At 48.5% G+C, this 17,904-nt stretch overlaps 1 protein-coding gene across 1 annotated transcript in view; it reads right to left on the reverse strand.

The window, feature by feature from the left end:
* SNTG2 (syntrophin gamma 2) overlaps positions 1-17,904 on the reverse strand; it is a 198,557-nt gene that overhangs the window by 104,150 nt on the left and 76,503 nt on the right. The window contains exons 3-6 of the mRNA XM_027113931.1: positions 11,879-11,935; positions 11,733-11,790; positions 2,172-2,215; positions 2,018-2,059 (exon numbers count right to left, since the gene is read on the reverse strand). Of these exons, the coding sequence (XP_026969732.1) occupies positions 2,018-2,059; positions 2,172-2,215; positions 11,733-11,790; positions 11,879-11,935 (201 nt within the window). The remainder of the gene's footprint in view (positions 1-2,017; positions 2,060-2,171; positions 2,216-11,732; positions 11,791-11,878; positions 11,936-17,904) is intronic.

Genomic DNA, 17,904 nt, shown 5'->3' on the forward strand with positions numbered 1-17,904 from the left:
AGAAACAGGCGACCGGCCTCAGCTCCCTCAGGACACCTTCTATCAAACGCAGCTGCGAGCTGCTGAGTGACGGCCCACGAGATGCCGTGAGCTGGGGGTCTGGGGGTGTGACGGCCTGGCTGCTGCTTGGAACAGTGACCTGGAAGGTTCCATTTCTACCATTTATTAAACACAAGTGAAGACTTTATTTCTAAGGGTTCTCGAGTTCAAAATCACCAGAACTCAGAATCTGTCCTGAGATCTTAGTGATGACCGAGCTGCTGTGCGTGAATAAAATGTGTATAAAAAGGACTCATTTCCACTTGAAAAGGGGGCCTCGTAAAACAGTCTGTGAAGTTTTATCAGTTAGGGCAGTTTTTAATCAATGGTTTTCATGGGACTTAAAACCCTGGCCTGCCATTCTGGACTAGAAGTTAATTTAACATTTGAGATATTTTTAAAAAATTCTGAGCACGTTGCATAAAAATGAAGTTCTGTAATGTTTCTCGTTCTGAGACCCTTCAGGACGGAGCGCTGACCCCGCTCTGACTCTCACTGGACATCGGTCTGGCTTCTGCTGCGGGGACTCTGCTGCCAGGTCTCCTGCCATACGCGTGGGCCTGGGGGTCCCACAGGGGGACCAGCTGCGCCCGCGCCACCTCCCGCCAGGCACCCCTAACCTCTGCACACAGGTGAGACTGAGTGATTTTCCAAACATCATTTTTCCTTCCTCTCTGAATAGTGAGATGTCTCAGAATTTGCCCAATAAAATTATGGAAAGTTTACTCTCTGCCACGTCGGCTACGATATTATATGTTGATGTGGATGAGGACACACGGTGTATTAAAAAGAGGGAAATAAACACATTTTTGTCGCCGAAAAGCAGTACAGCTTTTCCAAAGCAGGAGCCCATATACAGGATGAGGCTCATTTTTGTGGGTCTTCTGTGTGGAGCAGAACTGACTTTTCTTCTTTTAGGATTAAGTGAACCTAGAATCTACTCTGAAAAGTGAGTTTCACAGTGTGCAACTGTGATTTATGAGGTCTTTTACAAATTTAATATTTTTACGAAGTTCGTAAGTCTGAAGAGCTGAGATTGTATGTCATTAGCAGTGTTCCAATCATGGCTTTTGTGTCACAGAAGACTGTAGACTTGTAATTTGATAATTTGGTCCAAAAAGTATATTTGTATCAGTCAAGTATTGGAATAGCTCCATTTATAAGCTTTACACATCATTTACTTAATTTAAAAGTCTTTCTTCTCAGACGAATGCTTTTTACTTTCCCTGGGCCGGGATAAAGTTACCTAGGTGTACACTGTCTCTTTTTGAATTACTATGTATTTTCTCACCTTAAGAAAGCAAACTTTTGCAGAGATTGAAAAATAACCCAAATGTTAAGTTTAGGAAGTAAACAGATGAGAGCACATCATTCATTTGAACCTAAACCTAAAACTGCAAGTCCTTGAGACCAAGAAACACGTCATCCCACCTGCGAATCTTTCCTCCGTGCCTGGAGCAAGTTAAAGGAATTCTTCACCTAGTTAACGACCTACTAATATGCTGTGTTGGAGCCTGACCTGACCTTGGGCAAGGTTCGTGTCTGGAAAGGGGTGTTGGGGCGGAGCCTGTGACCCCCATGTCCACAGGCCAGCATCCCAGACACACACCAGAGGCGAGCGTCCCGAGACGTCCTCCAAGGCGACGAGCACACAAAGCCAGAGGGAGCCGGTGTGCGGACCCTCACAGGCTCCACTCCGGTCACCCGGGTGGGGTCCCACGCCCTGAATTTCAACCCTCCCATCTTGAAAATAGCAGCCACCAATCTACCTTTTATAGCATCGGAGAGGACCCATGACGTGTGGACTGTGAAGGGACGTGGCACAGAGGCCCCTCTGAAACACGACTTGCTAAACTTTCTAAGCTTTTCTGAAGCTCTGTGTCTATGAATACACTCCGTGAAATGGACTTTCAGAGAAAAAAATAATAAGAGGCTATCTAATAAAAAGAACAAAAAACATAAAATATCATACACTTACCACTTCTTCGTGGGTTGCATTTTCTACATTAATGCCATTAACCTGAAAAGATGACAAATTAAGAATTTTGAGGATAATAATTGATGAGTCTCAATTCAAAACTAACATGAACTAACATGCAACAGAGCCAAGGACTGAAGTTTAAAATACTAACCTGGAGGAGGGCGTCCCCTACGAATAACATCCCTGTCTGGTGGGCTGCAGGGTCGCAAAAGGGGCAACAGTGTTAAGAGAGATTCAGAGACATCGTGCTCCTCCTGGCAGTGGTTTAGGGTCAGAGTTTGCAGCAACTGGCATTGTGTGTGTGCAGGTGTGAGTGTGTGCACACATGTGCGTGAGTGTGGGTATATGTGCGCACACGTGTGCATGCGTGTGGTATGTGCGTGCACACGTGTGTGTTTGTGGGTATGTGTGCGCACACGTGTGCGTGGATGTCTGTGCGTGCAGGAGTCTCTGTGGGTGAACATGTGCATATGTGTGCACACGCTCGCATGCGTGACGTGTGAGAATGTGAGCACGTGTGTGTCTGTGTGTGTGCACATGCACGTGTGTACACAGTGTGGGGAGCCGCCGACAGCACAGCCCCAGCGCCCCCCTCGCCCGGCTGGCGAAGCTAAACATTCAGCTACTTTTAAGCACGTTAAGAGAGTTACTTTGTAAACGCACAGCCTTGTTCAAGGAGAAGCACAATGTCACTTCCTCCTAATGAAGGATTTCATTACATGTGTGCAAAGTCTGATCCCCATTTTTCATTAAGTCGACACAGACAATAAAATAGGAATCCCAGAAGCCACTCAGCATTTTCCCCTTTCTCGGGAACACATTTACATAGACTGCTTTAATTAAAGAAAATGTGCCCAGAATATTAAAGGAAAAAGGAAAGAAAACCTTTGTACTGTAAAGTTTGAGTATAATCTCTACAGCATTATTCCACTTCACTTTTCTATTTTCATAGAGGCAGAGAGGTAACTCCTTTCAATAATAAGACTGAACGAATTCACACCAAACGTAAAGCATTTTGCACTGTAAACCCTGACAGCTGTTTTTTCTCTTTTGTTACGCACGTGCCCGACTTCAGCTCTGCTCCCCTCGACGAGTCTGCCAGCCACACACCAGGCAGAGCCAGGGCCCCGGCCCCTGCGCCGCAATGAGGCCCCTGTGCTTCAGAGACCTTGGTTGATTTCAGTAACTGACCATTTGGCCCCTTGTTTTTCCTCTTCCTGTGCTTTAAATTCCCACCTTCATGTTTAAATTCACCAATAAAGAGTGATCCCGGGAAACCCCAGACCCCGGCCTCGACCCCAGTGAAAGCAGGACCCCGGGCCTCGCGCTCTCTGCTGGCAGCCTCCATCTCGCCGTGTGACCCAGGGGCGCTGTGTGATTTCCAGGTCCTGTCAGCAACGAACCTTTATTTTTTCAGTCCCCTCATGGCTACTGCTGAAGGCATCGTACGACCGTAATAAGAGCCACAAGGGCTGGTCCCGCCACAGCACGGGTTAGAGACAGGCTGAGCCCTGCAGAAAACACATTTTCACAGGTTTTTTTGCCTTCCTCTAGATTTGTTTTAATTTATAAGTCTTTGGTTAAATATTGGAAATAATAAGTTATTAACACTGGAATTCTTTAAATTCCAGGTAAATATTTAATGTCAATTGTTAATATTAGTTCTAGTCATTAACTAGTATTAAATTTTATTGAAAATAAAGTACAGTCTTTATATTAATGAATTTAATGGTATGGTTTTAGGTAATAAAGTTCTCATTTACACTGAGCCTTTACCCAGAAAACCTCTGTCACCCACTAGGTGAGATCTACACTCCCTCTAGCTCCACAGGGGGGCCTTTCAGAATCTCCCCCATCTCTGCCTCTATCTCTGTCTCTGTCTGTCTCTCAGACTCTGCCTCTCTCTGCCTCTGTCTCTCTCTACCTCTGTCTCTGCCTCTGCCTGTCTCTCTGTCCTTTCTGTCTCTGTCTCTCTCTGCCTCTGTCTCTGCCTGTCTCTGTCTCTCTGCCTGTCACTCTTTCTCTGTCTCTGCCTCTGTCTCTGCCTCTCTATGTCTCTGTCTGTCTCTCACTGCTTCTATCTCTGTCTGTATCTCTGTCTCTCCCTGCCTATCTCTCTGTCTCTGTCTCTCTGTCTGTCTCTGTCTCTGCCTATGTCTCTGTCTCTCACTGCCTCTATCTCTGTCTCTCCCTGCCTGTCTCTTGTCTCTGTCTCTCTGTCTCTCTATGTCTCTCGTCTGTCTCTGTCGTTAAAGCAAAGTTAATTAAAAAGACTTCCCAGTTAAATCTTTGAAATGTTTTTCTCTTTGTAGGACACTTTTAGCCCTAAAGAAACAAATTAAAAAGTGGTAAAATGGATGATAAAATAAAACCATGGAAATTTGATTTTAATTAAAAATTTTAATTAATGCTCCTAAATAAACTCTTTGGTGAGATTAAGCTAGGTTTGGAGATTGCAGCTGAAAAATGGCTCTAGTTTATTTCTGTGGTAATCTTGCCATTACATCAGGATGTAAAATGGAAATATAGCGTAATGTATTTGAACCACATAAATATTCAAACGTGCAAACTAGCTACAATGAGATATTTTCTATTTCTCTTATACTTGCCTTTTCAAGTCAAATTAATCGCTATTACTATAGTGTTATGTGAGACTGTGTAAATTTAATCATTGTTTGCAATACAAATGTGTTATAACAGAAACTGTTCTTTTTGCAAATTAATTAGTCTTTGTAAAATTCAGACGCTTGTTAAATATTCATCACATAAACTTCTGGGTGGTATTAGAAAATGAGAACACTTCTTAAAAAGCCTTACGTGCACTGAACATCTGGATTAATAATGACTAAAACCCTCTTCATCATCCTTTACAAGCACTGAGTCCTTTACGCCCCAGAACCAGCCACGTGTGGACATCGTCACCATGGAGCGGTCAATGGGAAGAGGGACGGGGCTGACCCCACCCTGGGGAGACCTCCGAGGGGCCAGCCGCTTACTCTGCCTCAGAACCAGACTCAGGGGCGCAGGATTCACTTCCACATTCTGCCCTGGTTCAATCCCTCTCCAACCTTCCGTTGCCCCCCTGCACAGGGAGATTATCCTATTACCTCACTGCCAGTGAGGATTAAAGGTTGGTCCATGAAGTGCTAACAAGGTTTCTCTTCCCATCTTCCAAGGGGCCCTGGGAGGTTATGTGTTATTGATAATGGGGGGAGTTAAATTCTTTAAGTAACTCAAGATATTTCAGCCATTTCAAAGTATCTTGTAAATTAAAATTAAAAAGCACTTCCATCTTCCAGGATGGCCCTCAACTGTGGAAGCTGACACAGTGGACGGTATTAGGAGGATTCAAGGAGCAACGACAAAGTGGGTCCAGGACAGAAAGGACTTGTACGGAGAGCCTCTCACACACCTTCCGTAGCCATAGCAACTGGATTCTTCGCTGCCAACCTGCTTCCCTCTGATCTTAACATCAAGTGATCCTTCAACAGTAAGAACACGCTGGCAGCCCGGCAGCCAGATTCTCTGCTGCATTTCGCTCTCAGCAATCAGCTACCGAAGGTGACGGCTCTTCCCACGTGGAATTTCAATTAAACCTGCAGCATTTAACATGCATCCTTCCAAGATCCTGATATATCTGGTATGTCTTGTCCAGGTTCCAACATTCCTCATTCAGCTACAAAGTCAATTTTTATCGCCTGTTCCAAGTTCTATTATTTGGAATCTTGAAAAGCATATTTTCATTGATTCACTAACAACGAAGGAGAAGGAATGCGGAAATATTCTTCACTCAAGGAGCTGCACTTCCACCTGGATCCAGGGTGCGGGAAGGGTCTCCTTTCACCCTATATCCAGCTCCTGAGGCAAAAGGAGCAGATTCTGGTTTGTTCTAGGAAGCAGGGTCAGGAAAGCCTGACCTAAAAATTCCAAATCGGGCCCACAATCTCTTCCTGAGGTGAGAGGACTTTCTACATCTACACAAATTCAGTCGGATCCTAAAATAGGACTCTGTTCAATATTAAGAGTCTAGAAAGAAGTTAGCAACTACTGGCGAGACACACTGGCCCGAATATTTGTGTCAGATCTTAACGTTTCCAAAGCTGTGTCCTTTGCAGCACAAAAATGAGACGGGGCAACAGCAGGCCCTGCTGCTGGGGTCAGGGGCTGCACAGTTAACACGGACAGAGGCAAAGGCCCGCTGTCTGAACCCCCGACACCAGTGGGACAGGCAGTGAGACAATCGCATTCTCTGAAAAGGTCGCCCGGGCCCTGCAACCTCTGCTTCCCTAAGCCTGGACCACATATTTGGACTATGCAGTGGGGAGGGGTGCCACGTGGCCTCAGAATTAACACAGATGAGGGGCTGACGTGTAGACGGAGGGGAGGGAACCAGAGGGATGCAAAGATCAAGGGGAAGATAAAGGTTTCCACTGAATTCAGCAAAATGAAATTAATGAAATGTCATAGATGTGAAAAGAAGTTAATCACAAATCTTGTATAACGGCGGCATTTCACGGCTGTAAGACACCAAATACAGGTGAATATTCTGGAGAAAAATAAAAAGTGGGCATCTCAGGGGACCTCACACCCCAGGAAGCTCCGACCTCCCCCTGAAGTTGGCTCAGTAAGTGTGAGGAGTCCCGTTTCGACGGATCTCGAGGCCGTGGCTTCAAAAGGCGGAGGCCCCCTGCACTCAGGTTCCCCCGCCGGCCCTGTGACGGTCGGGGTGATGTGCAGCTCCTCGGCATGGCTTGGTCCTCTCGCCCTGGGGCGATACCTGTGTTTGGATGATAGTAACGGTCATCCTGTGCAAATGTGCAGCGTCTTCACAAGGGACACAGCCGCCCCATTTCCATCCACACTCAGCTGTCACAGAAACGTCCTCTATGACCCCACCATCCAGCTGCAGGTAATGATGACTGTTCCACATAAAAAAGGCTAAAGGATCCTAATTCTTTTTACTGTCCTAATGGGACAAACTTCCCCCCTCCCTACATGTTAGTTCAATTTTCTGGATATATTCTAACTGTCCCATCTGTCTCCTGGATACAAGCACCAAACCCGTCACAGGGTGCAGGCCTGCCCGTCCAAATCGTTACTGAGACATTAGGATGATAACTGAATTAAATCTCGGCTGCGAACGGATTTTACTAGTACATAATGTGATGACACGGTATGGAGGAAGAACTGGATTCAGAGACAGAAAAATCTGGTTTATAACTAAGCCTCCCTTCCCTGGCAGAGTGAGACTGGGCGAACCACCGTTTCTCTGTTCCCTGACCTACGAGTGTGAACAGCCAGCCACATCTGCCTTGTCCAGTCATGAAGACCCGACGAAAACGCAAAGAATTTTAAAAAGAACAGATGCATGTATATGTATAACTGAATCACTTTGTTGTACACCTGAAACTAACACAACATTGTTAATCAACTAGACTCCAATATAAAATAAAAGTTAAAAAAAAAAAGAAAACGGAAGTCCTTTCCATGTCACACAAGCATTATTCTAATGTAAGATATTGCTGCTAAGATGACAATTTCTAACTCCAAGCCTCTTTGTCATCCATGTTTCTCTTCATTGTTTATTTGCTATATACAGTGTGTTTTGGGTTTCTAAGTTTTTGCAGTATTAGAAATAATATATTTAAATTTCATTCAATTGTGGAAAAACTCCTCATTCTTGCTTATTTTTATAAAGTACAAAGTGGTAATTACTCACAGCAAGCCGCTGTGACCACCGATTAAAAGGAGGACTGGAGAACGGCCCAACACTGCTTTTGCTTTCCAGAAACATAAAATGTTATTAAGAAGATGTGTGTCTAACTCAAGATACCTCACACCTGTGTGTGCACGTGTGCGTGTGCGTGTGTGTGCACGTGTACGTGTGTGTGCACGTGTGCGTGTGTGTGTGCACGTGTACGTGTGCACGTGTACGTGTGCCCGTCGTGTATTCATCACAGAGCACGTGTGCAGCCTCGCGGGCGAGGTCGGGTGTGCGGGAAGCAGAGCTCTCTGTGGGCGTGAAGGCGGGGGATAGGAGGGGCACCGGGGTGCCAGGCCTCACACGGGGGCAGGGCTCACGTCTGGGTTTGCAGAATCACCAGTGACACGGAGAAGGGCTCAGATGTCCAGCCTGAGCACTTAACATGTAAGCAGCAGAGGGCCAGGGGAGACTTCTGGGCAAGGGGACGGAAGAGCCACACAGAAGAATTAAGTTCAAAGAATGTGGACAGAGGCCATTAAGTCTGCGTTCTCAGTATGGGCACCACACTCACACAAAACCTAGGCAGTGACCTTTCTAGACTGGCATTAAATCCTATGGCCCCGGTGGTTCTAGGGTTTTAATAACATTCCTGGTGACTGGCCCTGATGGGTACCTGGGCAGGACACCCTGGTGGGCAAGGACGTCTGTCCCTGGAGCAGCTGGGCCTGGGCAGGTGCACTCAGCACCTCGCAGGAGCAGGACTGCAGGCGTGTACCCGAGCACTGACAGGCCCAGCAGCTGAGCCGGACTCACACAGAACCCAGCACTGCCAGCAACAAGTCCTGGGCCCCTTGGCATCCTCCAGAAACAGCAGGACCCCGGACCACCAGCAGGGCCTGGACGGGCAGAGCCTTTGGTCAGAGCCCGGCCGGGGCCGAGCTCTCACAGGGATAAGACGAGACCATCACCTGCTTCTCCAGCAGAGTCTCCGGGTGGACGGTCACAAGGCCATCTGAGAGCCTCTGTGATGCCCGAGGACCCAGGAACGACGTCTGGCTCCCCGGCCAAGATGGGGAGCTTCCCTGCCCTCAGTGAGAAGGACCCCATGACCTGACCCAAATGTGACCCTGCAATGAGGGGCGTGAAGCCACAACTGGGCAAAGGACCTCACTGGACTTTTCCTTCCAGACTCCAAGGCCAGTTCTCTGCTGGTGCCCTAACTCGCCCCAGACGCTGGAACATATTCTCCTAGCAGCAGCCCGACTGATTTTTTAACGTAAGACCTACCTTATGATCCTGCTTTGGGAAGTCCTCAAACGACCCCTCTACCTCCTTAAGAAAATCCAAGTCCTGCCCCAGGACCACGAGGCCCGAGGACCTGCTGCAGCCCCCACCCCCCCGAATCTCATGCCCCCCCTCGCCTCCCGCCTCAGCCGCCCCTGCCCCGCTGGCTTTCCTGTTTCTGAGCGAGCACGCCCCTCCCTGCACCAAGCTGTCACCCTTCCTCCCCCCCGGGGCCAGGATGCCGCGGCAGGGCCTGCTCACCCCTTACTCTGGGTGATTCAAATATTTGCTTAAATGTCACCCACAGAAAGATTCCCACCGACCGCCCTATAAAAACAGCGATGCTCTATCCATCACTGTGCACACCCCAACACTGATTAATTTTCCTCACAGCAGCTGGCATTGTCTGAATGCGTACTATGGCCTGTTCATTTACCGCCTGTTTTCTCCCACGGGACACGGGTGGGAGGAAGCGGGCAGCGCTCGCCCTGAATGCCCAGACCAGAGTTCAATCTCCGCACGGTGGCTGCCGAAGGCGGCCAGGTCCGTCTGTGGATGAATGACTGAATAAACGGGTTACACTCTGCTCTGCTCCAACGGTCCGTGGCTGCCCGATTCCTAGACGCAGTGCCAGGTGGACGGCAGGCCGCCGACCTCGCTGGTCCCCACAGTGAGCGCTGGAGGGAAACTCTCCCCCTCTGGACTGTTCTCCTGGGACGATTAGGCACCTGCCCTCCTCGGTGGGGGGAGATCGAAGCAGGGTGCTGTCCCCACAGGAGCAGTGGGGACCCCAGTTCTGTCACCTCCCCTGAGCGCTCTGCCTCCCAGGAGAAACCCTGACTCGGTGGGTTGCTGGTTGCAGTGGGATGGTTATCAGGTTACCAGTGCCGTGTGCGCCCGCCTCCTGTGCATGGCCCAGCTTCCCGGAGCCCAGGCTCCCGCACGCTACGGTCCCTCCTGACACCGACGTGCACGGCAGCTCGGCCAAGGCGCTCCCTGCCTGTAAGGTACACATCCTGAGCCAGACCCTGAACATACGAACTAAGTTACACCAAGCCCGGGTCCCTGAAAGCTCACAGTTCACTAAGCATTAATGCAAGAGTTTCGGGTGTAGAAGAAGCCCACAGTGAAGAAAGGAAGACATCGGTGGGAAACACCTTATCTCTGGCCACAGCAGATGGAGAGGACCCCAGAGGGAGGGGGAGGGCCTGCTGGCCAGCCTGGCCCCAGGCAGGACGTGGTGATGGAGACAAGGGACCAGGAGACGCAGGGGGCGATGGGGACCTGCTCTGGGGACTCGCTGGGTCTGAGCTGCTCAAGATGCGTCCCAGACGCTGCAGAGTCTCCGTTTCAGAAGAAAGAGTCGTATCCGCACGACTGGACTCTGCTGAGGGGTCCGGGAGCCCAGTGTGCTCCCCAGCCCACGGAGAAGCTGCAGCCTGTCACCTGTCACCGTGCGCGGCCTCCTCGGCCTGTTCACTCCTCTGCAGAGAAGGTGGATGCGCTTCCTGAACTGAGCGTGAAATCCTTTTCACGCGGCCTCCTCGGCCTGTTCACACCTCTGCAGAGAAGGTGGATGCGCTTCCTGAACTGAGCGTGAAATCCTTTTCGCGCGGCCTCCTCGGCCTGTTCACACCTCTGCAGAGAAGGTGGATGCGCTTCCTGAACTGAGTGTGAAATCCTTTTCGCACGGCCTCCTCGGCCTGTTCACACCTCTGCAGAGAAGGTGGATGCGCTTCCTGAACTGAGCGTGAAATCCTTTTCGCGCGGCCTGCTCACACCTCTGCAGAGAAGGTAGACGCGCTTCCTGAACTGAGCGTGAAATCCTTTTCGCGCGGCCTCCTCGGCCTGTTCACACCTCTGCAGAGAAGGTGGATGCGCTTCCTGAAGAGAGCGTGAAATCCTTTTCTGATTTTAATCTTATTCCCTTTCTTTTCTGAAACTTATATTCATATCCACAAATTTAAAACTTTACTTATAAAAAAGAACTGAGAATGCTCACAAGGATTATAGGAGCAGAAGCAGATTTGAGCAAATTCTTCCTTCAAGTATTAATCGGCCAGCCAGGTGGTTACGGTCTCGCAGAAATGATTAAACACTCCGAGTTCAGTGACGAATTGATTCGTTCTCCCTGTGGACCCTCACTCCAAACGCAGGGACCTCTGAGCTCCTGCAAGCTTTTCGACTGCACAACTGCAGTGCTTGACTGTACAACTGTTACACTTGGTTTGTACAACATTCCACTTGCCCATTACAAGAAGGAATCCCGTCCCCACTCTCACTTCTACACACACTGATCTGCTCCCAAAGCCATCGATTCACTGTGTCAGCGATTAACGAGCTACCGTCAGCACCGCAGAGGCCTCTCGCTCACGGCTGTGATGCCATTTTACACGAGAAACCTCATCACCACCGACTCTGTGCACACTGTATCCCCCCAGTGCTTCGTCTTTCCTGAGAAACCAGAGCTCAGACCACTGCCGTGTCCGTGTCTCCTGGGGATGACTTGACACCATGCTGCGAGTCAGTATCTCTCTTAAGGGCTCACGGGATCAGGGGAAACGAAAAAGGGCCGCGTGGCAGCAGGGATGGGAGAGCGGACAGCTACAAACTAAGACGGCAGGCAGATAACCAAGCAACACACACAGCTGCTATCTCCTCATTTAAGACAGTGCACTGCCTTCCAGACTGCTGCCATGCTCACAATCACTCAGCGGCTTTCACCTGCGTGGTCTTTGAATATCTTCGATATGACGACCGGGACTCCGTGCTCCACACCGCCCTGCAAGACAGGAAGCAGGAGCGCAGTTAAGATCAGCGCGGGGACCTTCATGGAAAAGTGCGTCGAGGAACATCCAGTGCGCTCATACCTTTATGCTCAGGCCCAAGCCGCCCACGGGCTGTCTGCGAAGCGTAACAGTTCTGTGCTTTAAGAAATTTAGAAAACAAACCCAGTTTAGGTTAAAATGCACAATCAGAAAGTGAATGCAAAATGTATATATAACTTCTTAATTAAAACTTTAGTGGCTGTTTATACTTCCAAAGGGACGTTGCTTAATTACTACAGTGATGGTACCACTTCAAATCTCCATCTGCAGTATTACACGGAAACAAAGATACTGATAAGAACAGACACCATTAGGTGCATTCTTTACACAAGATTCCTGCAAAGCTGGGGTCATCTTACCCCCATTTTGTCTGAGGAAGTGAGGCCCCTGAGGGAAATACTGGCCCTGGTTCCCCAGGTGACAGACGGGGAGGCTGCAGAGCACACACTCTGCTCTGTTTCTAAAATCTGTCTTTCCACTAATCCCAAAACGGGCTCCCTTTGCACCACACTTCTCTGTACAGTGCAATCGCTTTTAGTCCACTTGTTAGTAATCAATGTTAAGTCATGAACGATCGATTATCTCACGTCCTGACCTTGTTTAAAGGTGTCGCTGCTGATGAGAAGCCAAGATCCACGCTGCCCCTGTGGGCTGACGGGCTGGTCAGGGTCTCCATCTCTTACATGCTCAATCACGTAACGTATTTTATTTTGGTCTCAACTGACTATTTGATAGTTGTGAAGCTGAGAGGGCATGAGTAGGGCGGCCTGGGGTTAGATGAAGGGGTGTAGGAAGTGTGTTTGCCTCCAAAAGGTACTATCGGAATAAAACAGGGACATGCGTTGCTGTGATTATTAAGGGAAAACGTAAGCGCTTTTAGACTCAATGACTCTAAAGCCTGTGTGTTTGCAGAGCAACAGCAGAGAGCGAGTCAGGGGTCCGGGAAGAGCCGGGGGTCCTGCCCAAGCCTGGGGGGTCCTGCCCGAGCCTGGGGCCCGCTCACCACCAGTGAGAAGAGACGCGGAAACTGTAGAGCCACTTGGAATCTTATTACAAGTTTTTATTTGTATTGTTTTATTTATATTTATCATATTATTTTTATTTATTATTTTAGTATTTAAAATCCACTTGTAGTTTAATTCTCAGGAGTGGATACATTATAAGCTTAAAGTAAAGAAACCAAAAATTAGAGCAAATAAAACTATTTTAAAGTGTATACGGGGAACACATTTTATAATTCTGAGCTCTTTCGCACATGTAACATTTTGAACTGATGAAATACTTATATAATCATACATGGAAAAAGAGCTATAATTCGGGACTTTGGCATCAGAAGAATCGTTTTGCCTTTTCCCTGGTCCTGGGCTGGACTCCCAATGAGACACTGGAGACCAGCAGGTGACACTTGTGTGACAGGGACACCACGTGACATCGAGACCACGTTCCAGGAATACTCCTGTCACCTACACAGAGGCAAAGCACAGCCAACACGGTGGGCGGAGGGGGAACTCTGGGTCCAGCTGTGCCCAAAGTGTGCACAAGGCAGTTCCCACGTGTGACGTAGTCACACTGATGCTTCCAGGGGAAACTTCCTGAGCATCAGAAGATGAGAAAGTTGGATCACCAACCAGGAATCTCTACGGTATTTCTCAAAACATTCGATAATGGTTTTCATTTTAGCCATTAATATAAGCATTTGAACCTCACTGAGGGCAAATATTGGTGAAAATATATTTTGAGAAGGAGTAAGTTGGTTTCTGCCTCAACTGACCTCACCAAAAAAATGCCCTTTCCAATCCATCATTTTATTCATGTATCGACCTTGGGCAGACAATGTAAAGGAAATGTCAGGAAATGGCCACAACTGTGGCAAAGTGTGTCAATGCACACCAACAATCTGTTCTAATACGCCTAACTGGTGAGGAAAGGAAATTAGGCCACAAAGCTCTTTAGTGTGTGTTTAAGAGAACTCGAAGAGCCTACTGCTGCTTATTCCGGCCAAGCCAGAACACTGCTTATTCACATATTTGCTCTATGCAACCTGCTGAGATGTCCTTTCTGAGCACACGCGGTCCCGGCATCTAAAGCTCGGCAAAGCTGAGTTTCTGCACGCTTCTGAGTTTCCTACACAGGAAGCTGCTGTGAACCGAACCGTGTCCCCCAGATCCCTATGCGGAAGCCCTACCCACCTGCTGACTGTGTCTGGAGATCGGGCCTTTCAGAGGCTTAGCCTAAGGTTAAATGAGGCCACGGAGGGGCTGGTCCTACAGGAGGAGCAAGCGCCCCCCGAGCCCTCTCTGCACACAGAGGACACGGCAAGAGGACAGACGTCTGGCAGAGGGCATCCAGAAACCTGGCCAGAGCCTGGCCCGCCCCTTGACCGTGGGCTTCTGGCCTCCAGACGGTGAGAAAAAGAAACGCCTGTTGTTCAAGCTCCACCCCCACCCCCACCCCCGTCTACCCCCTCGTCTGCGGTATGTTGTCAGGGCGGCCTGAATTGCCAAGACAGAGGCCAAGCAAGGGAATTATGGGAAGGAATGTTGCAAACCATCGAGTTTCATAAAAACACCGGGATGTTGAGTCTCTTCTATGAAAAGTTGTTCTTCCGTATCTTTTAAAACCCCCTCATTCAAGCATCACAGAATCTAATATTTTAAAGTTGGGAGAAGAGGCTCAGCTAATCCATGCTCTCTTCAATGAAGATTACATAACTATCGATATTAAGGTTCTAAAAGAGTTGAACAGTATCACATACAAGCACCTTATTTTTCAAAACACAATTTGTAAAAATTAGTGGATGGTGAAAACTAAATAGGAAACAAAAGTTCTGCAGCTTTTAACTGAAACCTTTTACACCACAGCCCAGACAAAGCCACTCTTCCTTCTGCGTCCTGACACTCACGACCTCACAGCCAAGCCAGGGCTGATCCTTTTGACTTAAGGTCCTGCATAGAATGCTCCATCGTAGTTCTGTCAGCGATCCAGACAGAACTAATGTTATCAAAGGCATCTTCTAATTAAACCAAACAGTCATTCTTCAGTTAGTTTACTCAGTACACACTCTGCAGGATCAACTGCCCAGAAGATCGGGAACCAGATATGACCCAACGAGAGGCTCAGTTATAAGAGGACACAGTGTGGGAGGGGCCTCCGCTCCCTTCAGACGAGTCTTCCCTGTAATCTGGGCTCTTCCGCCAGTCCGAGGGTCCAGAGCACAAGCAGACTGACCGATGAGACCTCTGGAGGATGAACTGTGGAACCTAAGAAAACCATCCAACCGATTCTCTTCAGCTCAGTCCCGCACTTCTTTCTTCACAAACATTAGAAGTGAGGTCCTTCAGCAAATATTCTTCTGCACTTTATCATTGAATCCCCAGCTATGTTTGATGGTCATTCACGTCTGCATCCTGGAGCTGCCATCACCGTAGCAAGGCTCCGCTACGCCCATGTTACCTGACTGTAAACATTTTGAGACAATTCTTACCTATTATAAGAGAAAGCGACTTGGGGATACTGAAAGTTGGATTTCCTACTCTGTCTTGCTCTAAAATACTGATCTTCAGGTACTGCTGCAGCATATGTACGATCTGGCCACACGTTTTTACTCAGGCATTTAAAGTGCGGACTTAACACTAACTTCAAATTTGTTACAGCTGTTAACAGATGTTCAGCTCTGACTATTGCGGTCTCCAGAAAGATGGGTTTCAGGCAGCAGTTAAAATAAAAGTTGCCTTTGCGGGACTGTGCCAGCAGGCCCGATACCCTCTCCCCAGCCTGGGCTTTCTTCACTCAAGAACCTCCCATCAGTGGAGGACTCCAAGTGCGGCCTCTGCGCCCCTCCCCGGGGGCTCCCACCTGCACCCCATCGGGACCACCTGAGCCACACCTGCTGCTCAAGGAGGAAAGGAGAGAGCAGGTGGGAAAACAGTGACAGAGGCATGAGCCTGAGTTTCCATGACATAATTGAAGGGCCTGAAAGAGCAACTTTTAAAATTAGCAACTTAGGGAAAGAATTTTCTGAAGTATTTTATTTCTCGCACACACACACAAATACTTTTTTAAAAATTATTATTTTTCCAGAAAATAAAGTGTTACTGGACTTTGATGTTGAGGAGGGTTTCGGAGGAGGGGTGTCAGACCCCAGGGGCCTCCGTCCACAGGGCTGGGATTCTCCAGGGAGCAAACACCTGGAAGGTGTCTTTCAGGACAGGGCCGTGGCCTCTCTCCCCTCTTTTTAAACCGTCCACTCAGGCGAAATTCCCTCAATCTGTGAAGAGTCTGGACTTGCCACTTGAAATAAGTAAATTATTCCTCCATGGATTGTGGTAAGTATTTCAAAACAATAATAGTTATTTGAAAACTCTCGTGCATATTTGTTCAATTCGGTAACGGACTCAAATCCGCCTTAAGAGGACTTAAAAATCAGTATACCAGACTCGGAGTTTCCAAAAATGTACCACAATCCCTAGAATTTAAAAATACCGAAACCTCCTACAGTAGTCCGGCCTCGGGAGGAGTTGCCAGACGCTACGTGTGATCTTTCAGGCCTGACCATGGCATTGACGGGGGAGCGGCCCTCCACACCCCGGACCCGCGCACCGACGGCGCCCTGACGCCGGGCTCCTACACGACCGCGACTCTGCACGCCCTGCCCCGCACGTCCGTGGGGGCCCTTCGTCTGAGGTCTCGGCCAGGCCTTGCTGCGGCGGAGGGAGCCCTGGAGATGCTCCACCCGGGCTGGGCCAGCACCCAGGACCCTCCCACCCCAAACACCCCCGGGACCCATGAAACACAGGAGCTTTGTGCTCAGGGCTCCGGTGGGCAGGGACCCTCCCAGAGCCACCCGGCATCGGAAGCCATGGGGGGCGCCCCCCCTGCCCCAGCTCTGCCTGCGCGGTCACAGCAAGTGATAAAGGCTCAGCTTTCTCTGTCCGCTCGTTGCCCTGACTGGTATTCTGAGCCCTGGCATCTGATTGGCCAGCTCCTCTGAGCTCGGATGGTTACTATTCGCACGAAGCTGAGCGGCAGCTGAGCAGACGTTGCACGATCATCTTCCTGTTCATCCCTCAAAACCTCAACAAAGAGAGTTCACCGCACTGGGGTCAAAAATGGGTTTTGAAAGAATGTATGCGTTATTGGGAAGTAAGGTTACCTGAGATCAAAATATTGGCTGAATTTAAAACACAGACTCTTCTTGGGGGCTTGAATCCAAACAAGAATGTGCAGGAAAGGCATCAGTCACCTCTGGGTTATTCACAGGGGAGTCTGCAGTCACCACAGGGATGAAGTGACCATCCACAGGTACACGTCGCCATAGTCTCACGGGTGAGTTTAAATAGCACAGTATTTGCAAGTGAAGGAACAATGTCATTCCACTCATATAAATTGAGAAGCACCATTTGGCTGTGGAAAGTCCACGTAAAGTAAGAATGAAAATTTAAATGGAACAGTGTATACGAGCATCAGTAGAGCGGGGCTTCAGCGGTATCTGCACATTTCATTTCTTTAAAAAAGTGGAGAGATTTAAAGCAAATATGTTGGTATCTGGTAAATACGGATGATAATTGCATGGGGTTCTGCGTATTACTTTTCAACTTTTTCTATGTTGAAAAATTACATAATTAAAGGAAACAATAATAAAAATGTTTAGTAGATTACGCAAAATACATTGCTATTATGATTTTAGTTATTCAAAGTTTCACTGAATGACATATTTTTGCATTTAATTTCCTTACACAGTGGCTTGTGTGCACACAAACGCAGACAAACATGTATAAATTATTATTTTACCCTTCAACTAAGTCGCGGTATAAACCTTTATAACGAATTCGCCCCATCTATTCCCTAATTCAAGGTTTTCACATTTTTAAAGCCAGAACCACCCTACTGTGGTGAAATGGACTACGTGGCAAATCCTCAGCGTTTTAATGAGCAAATGCACAGCACTGAGGGCCAGGGCCCGGGAGAATCCCACAAGCCAGGAGTCAGCCACTGTCCTGGCGGCAGGAGGGAATTCCTGGCTACTGGCTGACACCTGCACTTCGGTGCTTGTCCGGAAGCCTCTCGGG

The sequence above is a fragment of the Aethalodelphis obliquidens genome, unplaced genomic scaffold, assembly GCF_003676395.1.
Source record: "Aethalodelphis obliquidens isolate GAN/ISIS:26980383/991018 unplaced genomic scaffold, ASM367639v1 scaffold12, whole genome shotgun sequence".
NCBI lineage: Eukaryota > Metazoa > Chordata > Mammalia > Artiodactyla > Delphinidae > Aethalodelphis > Aethalodelphis obliquidens.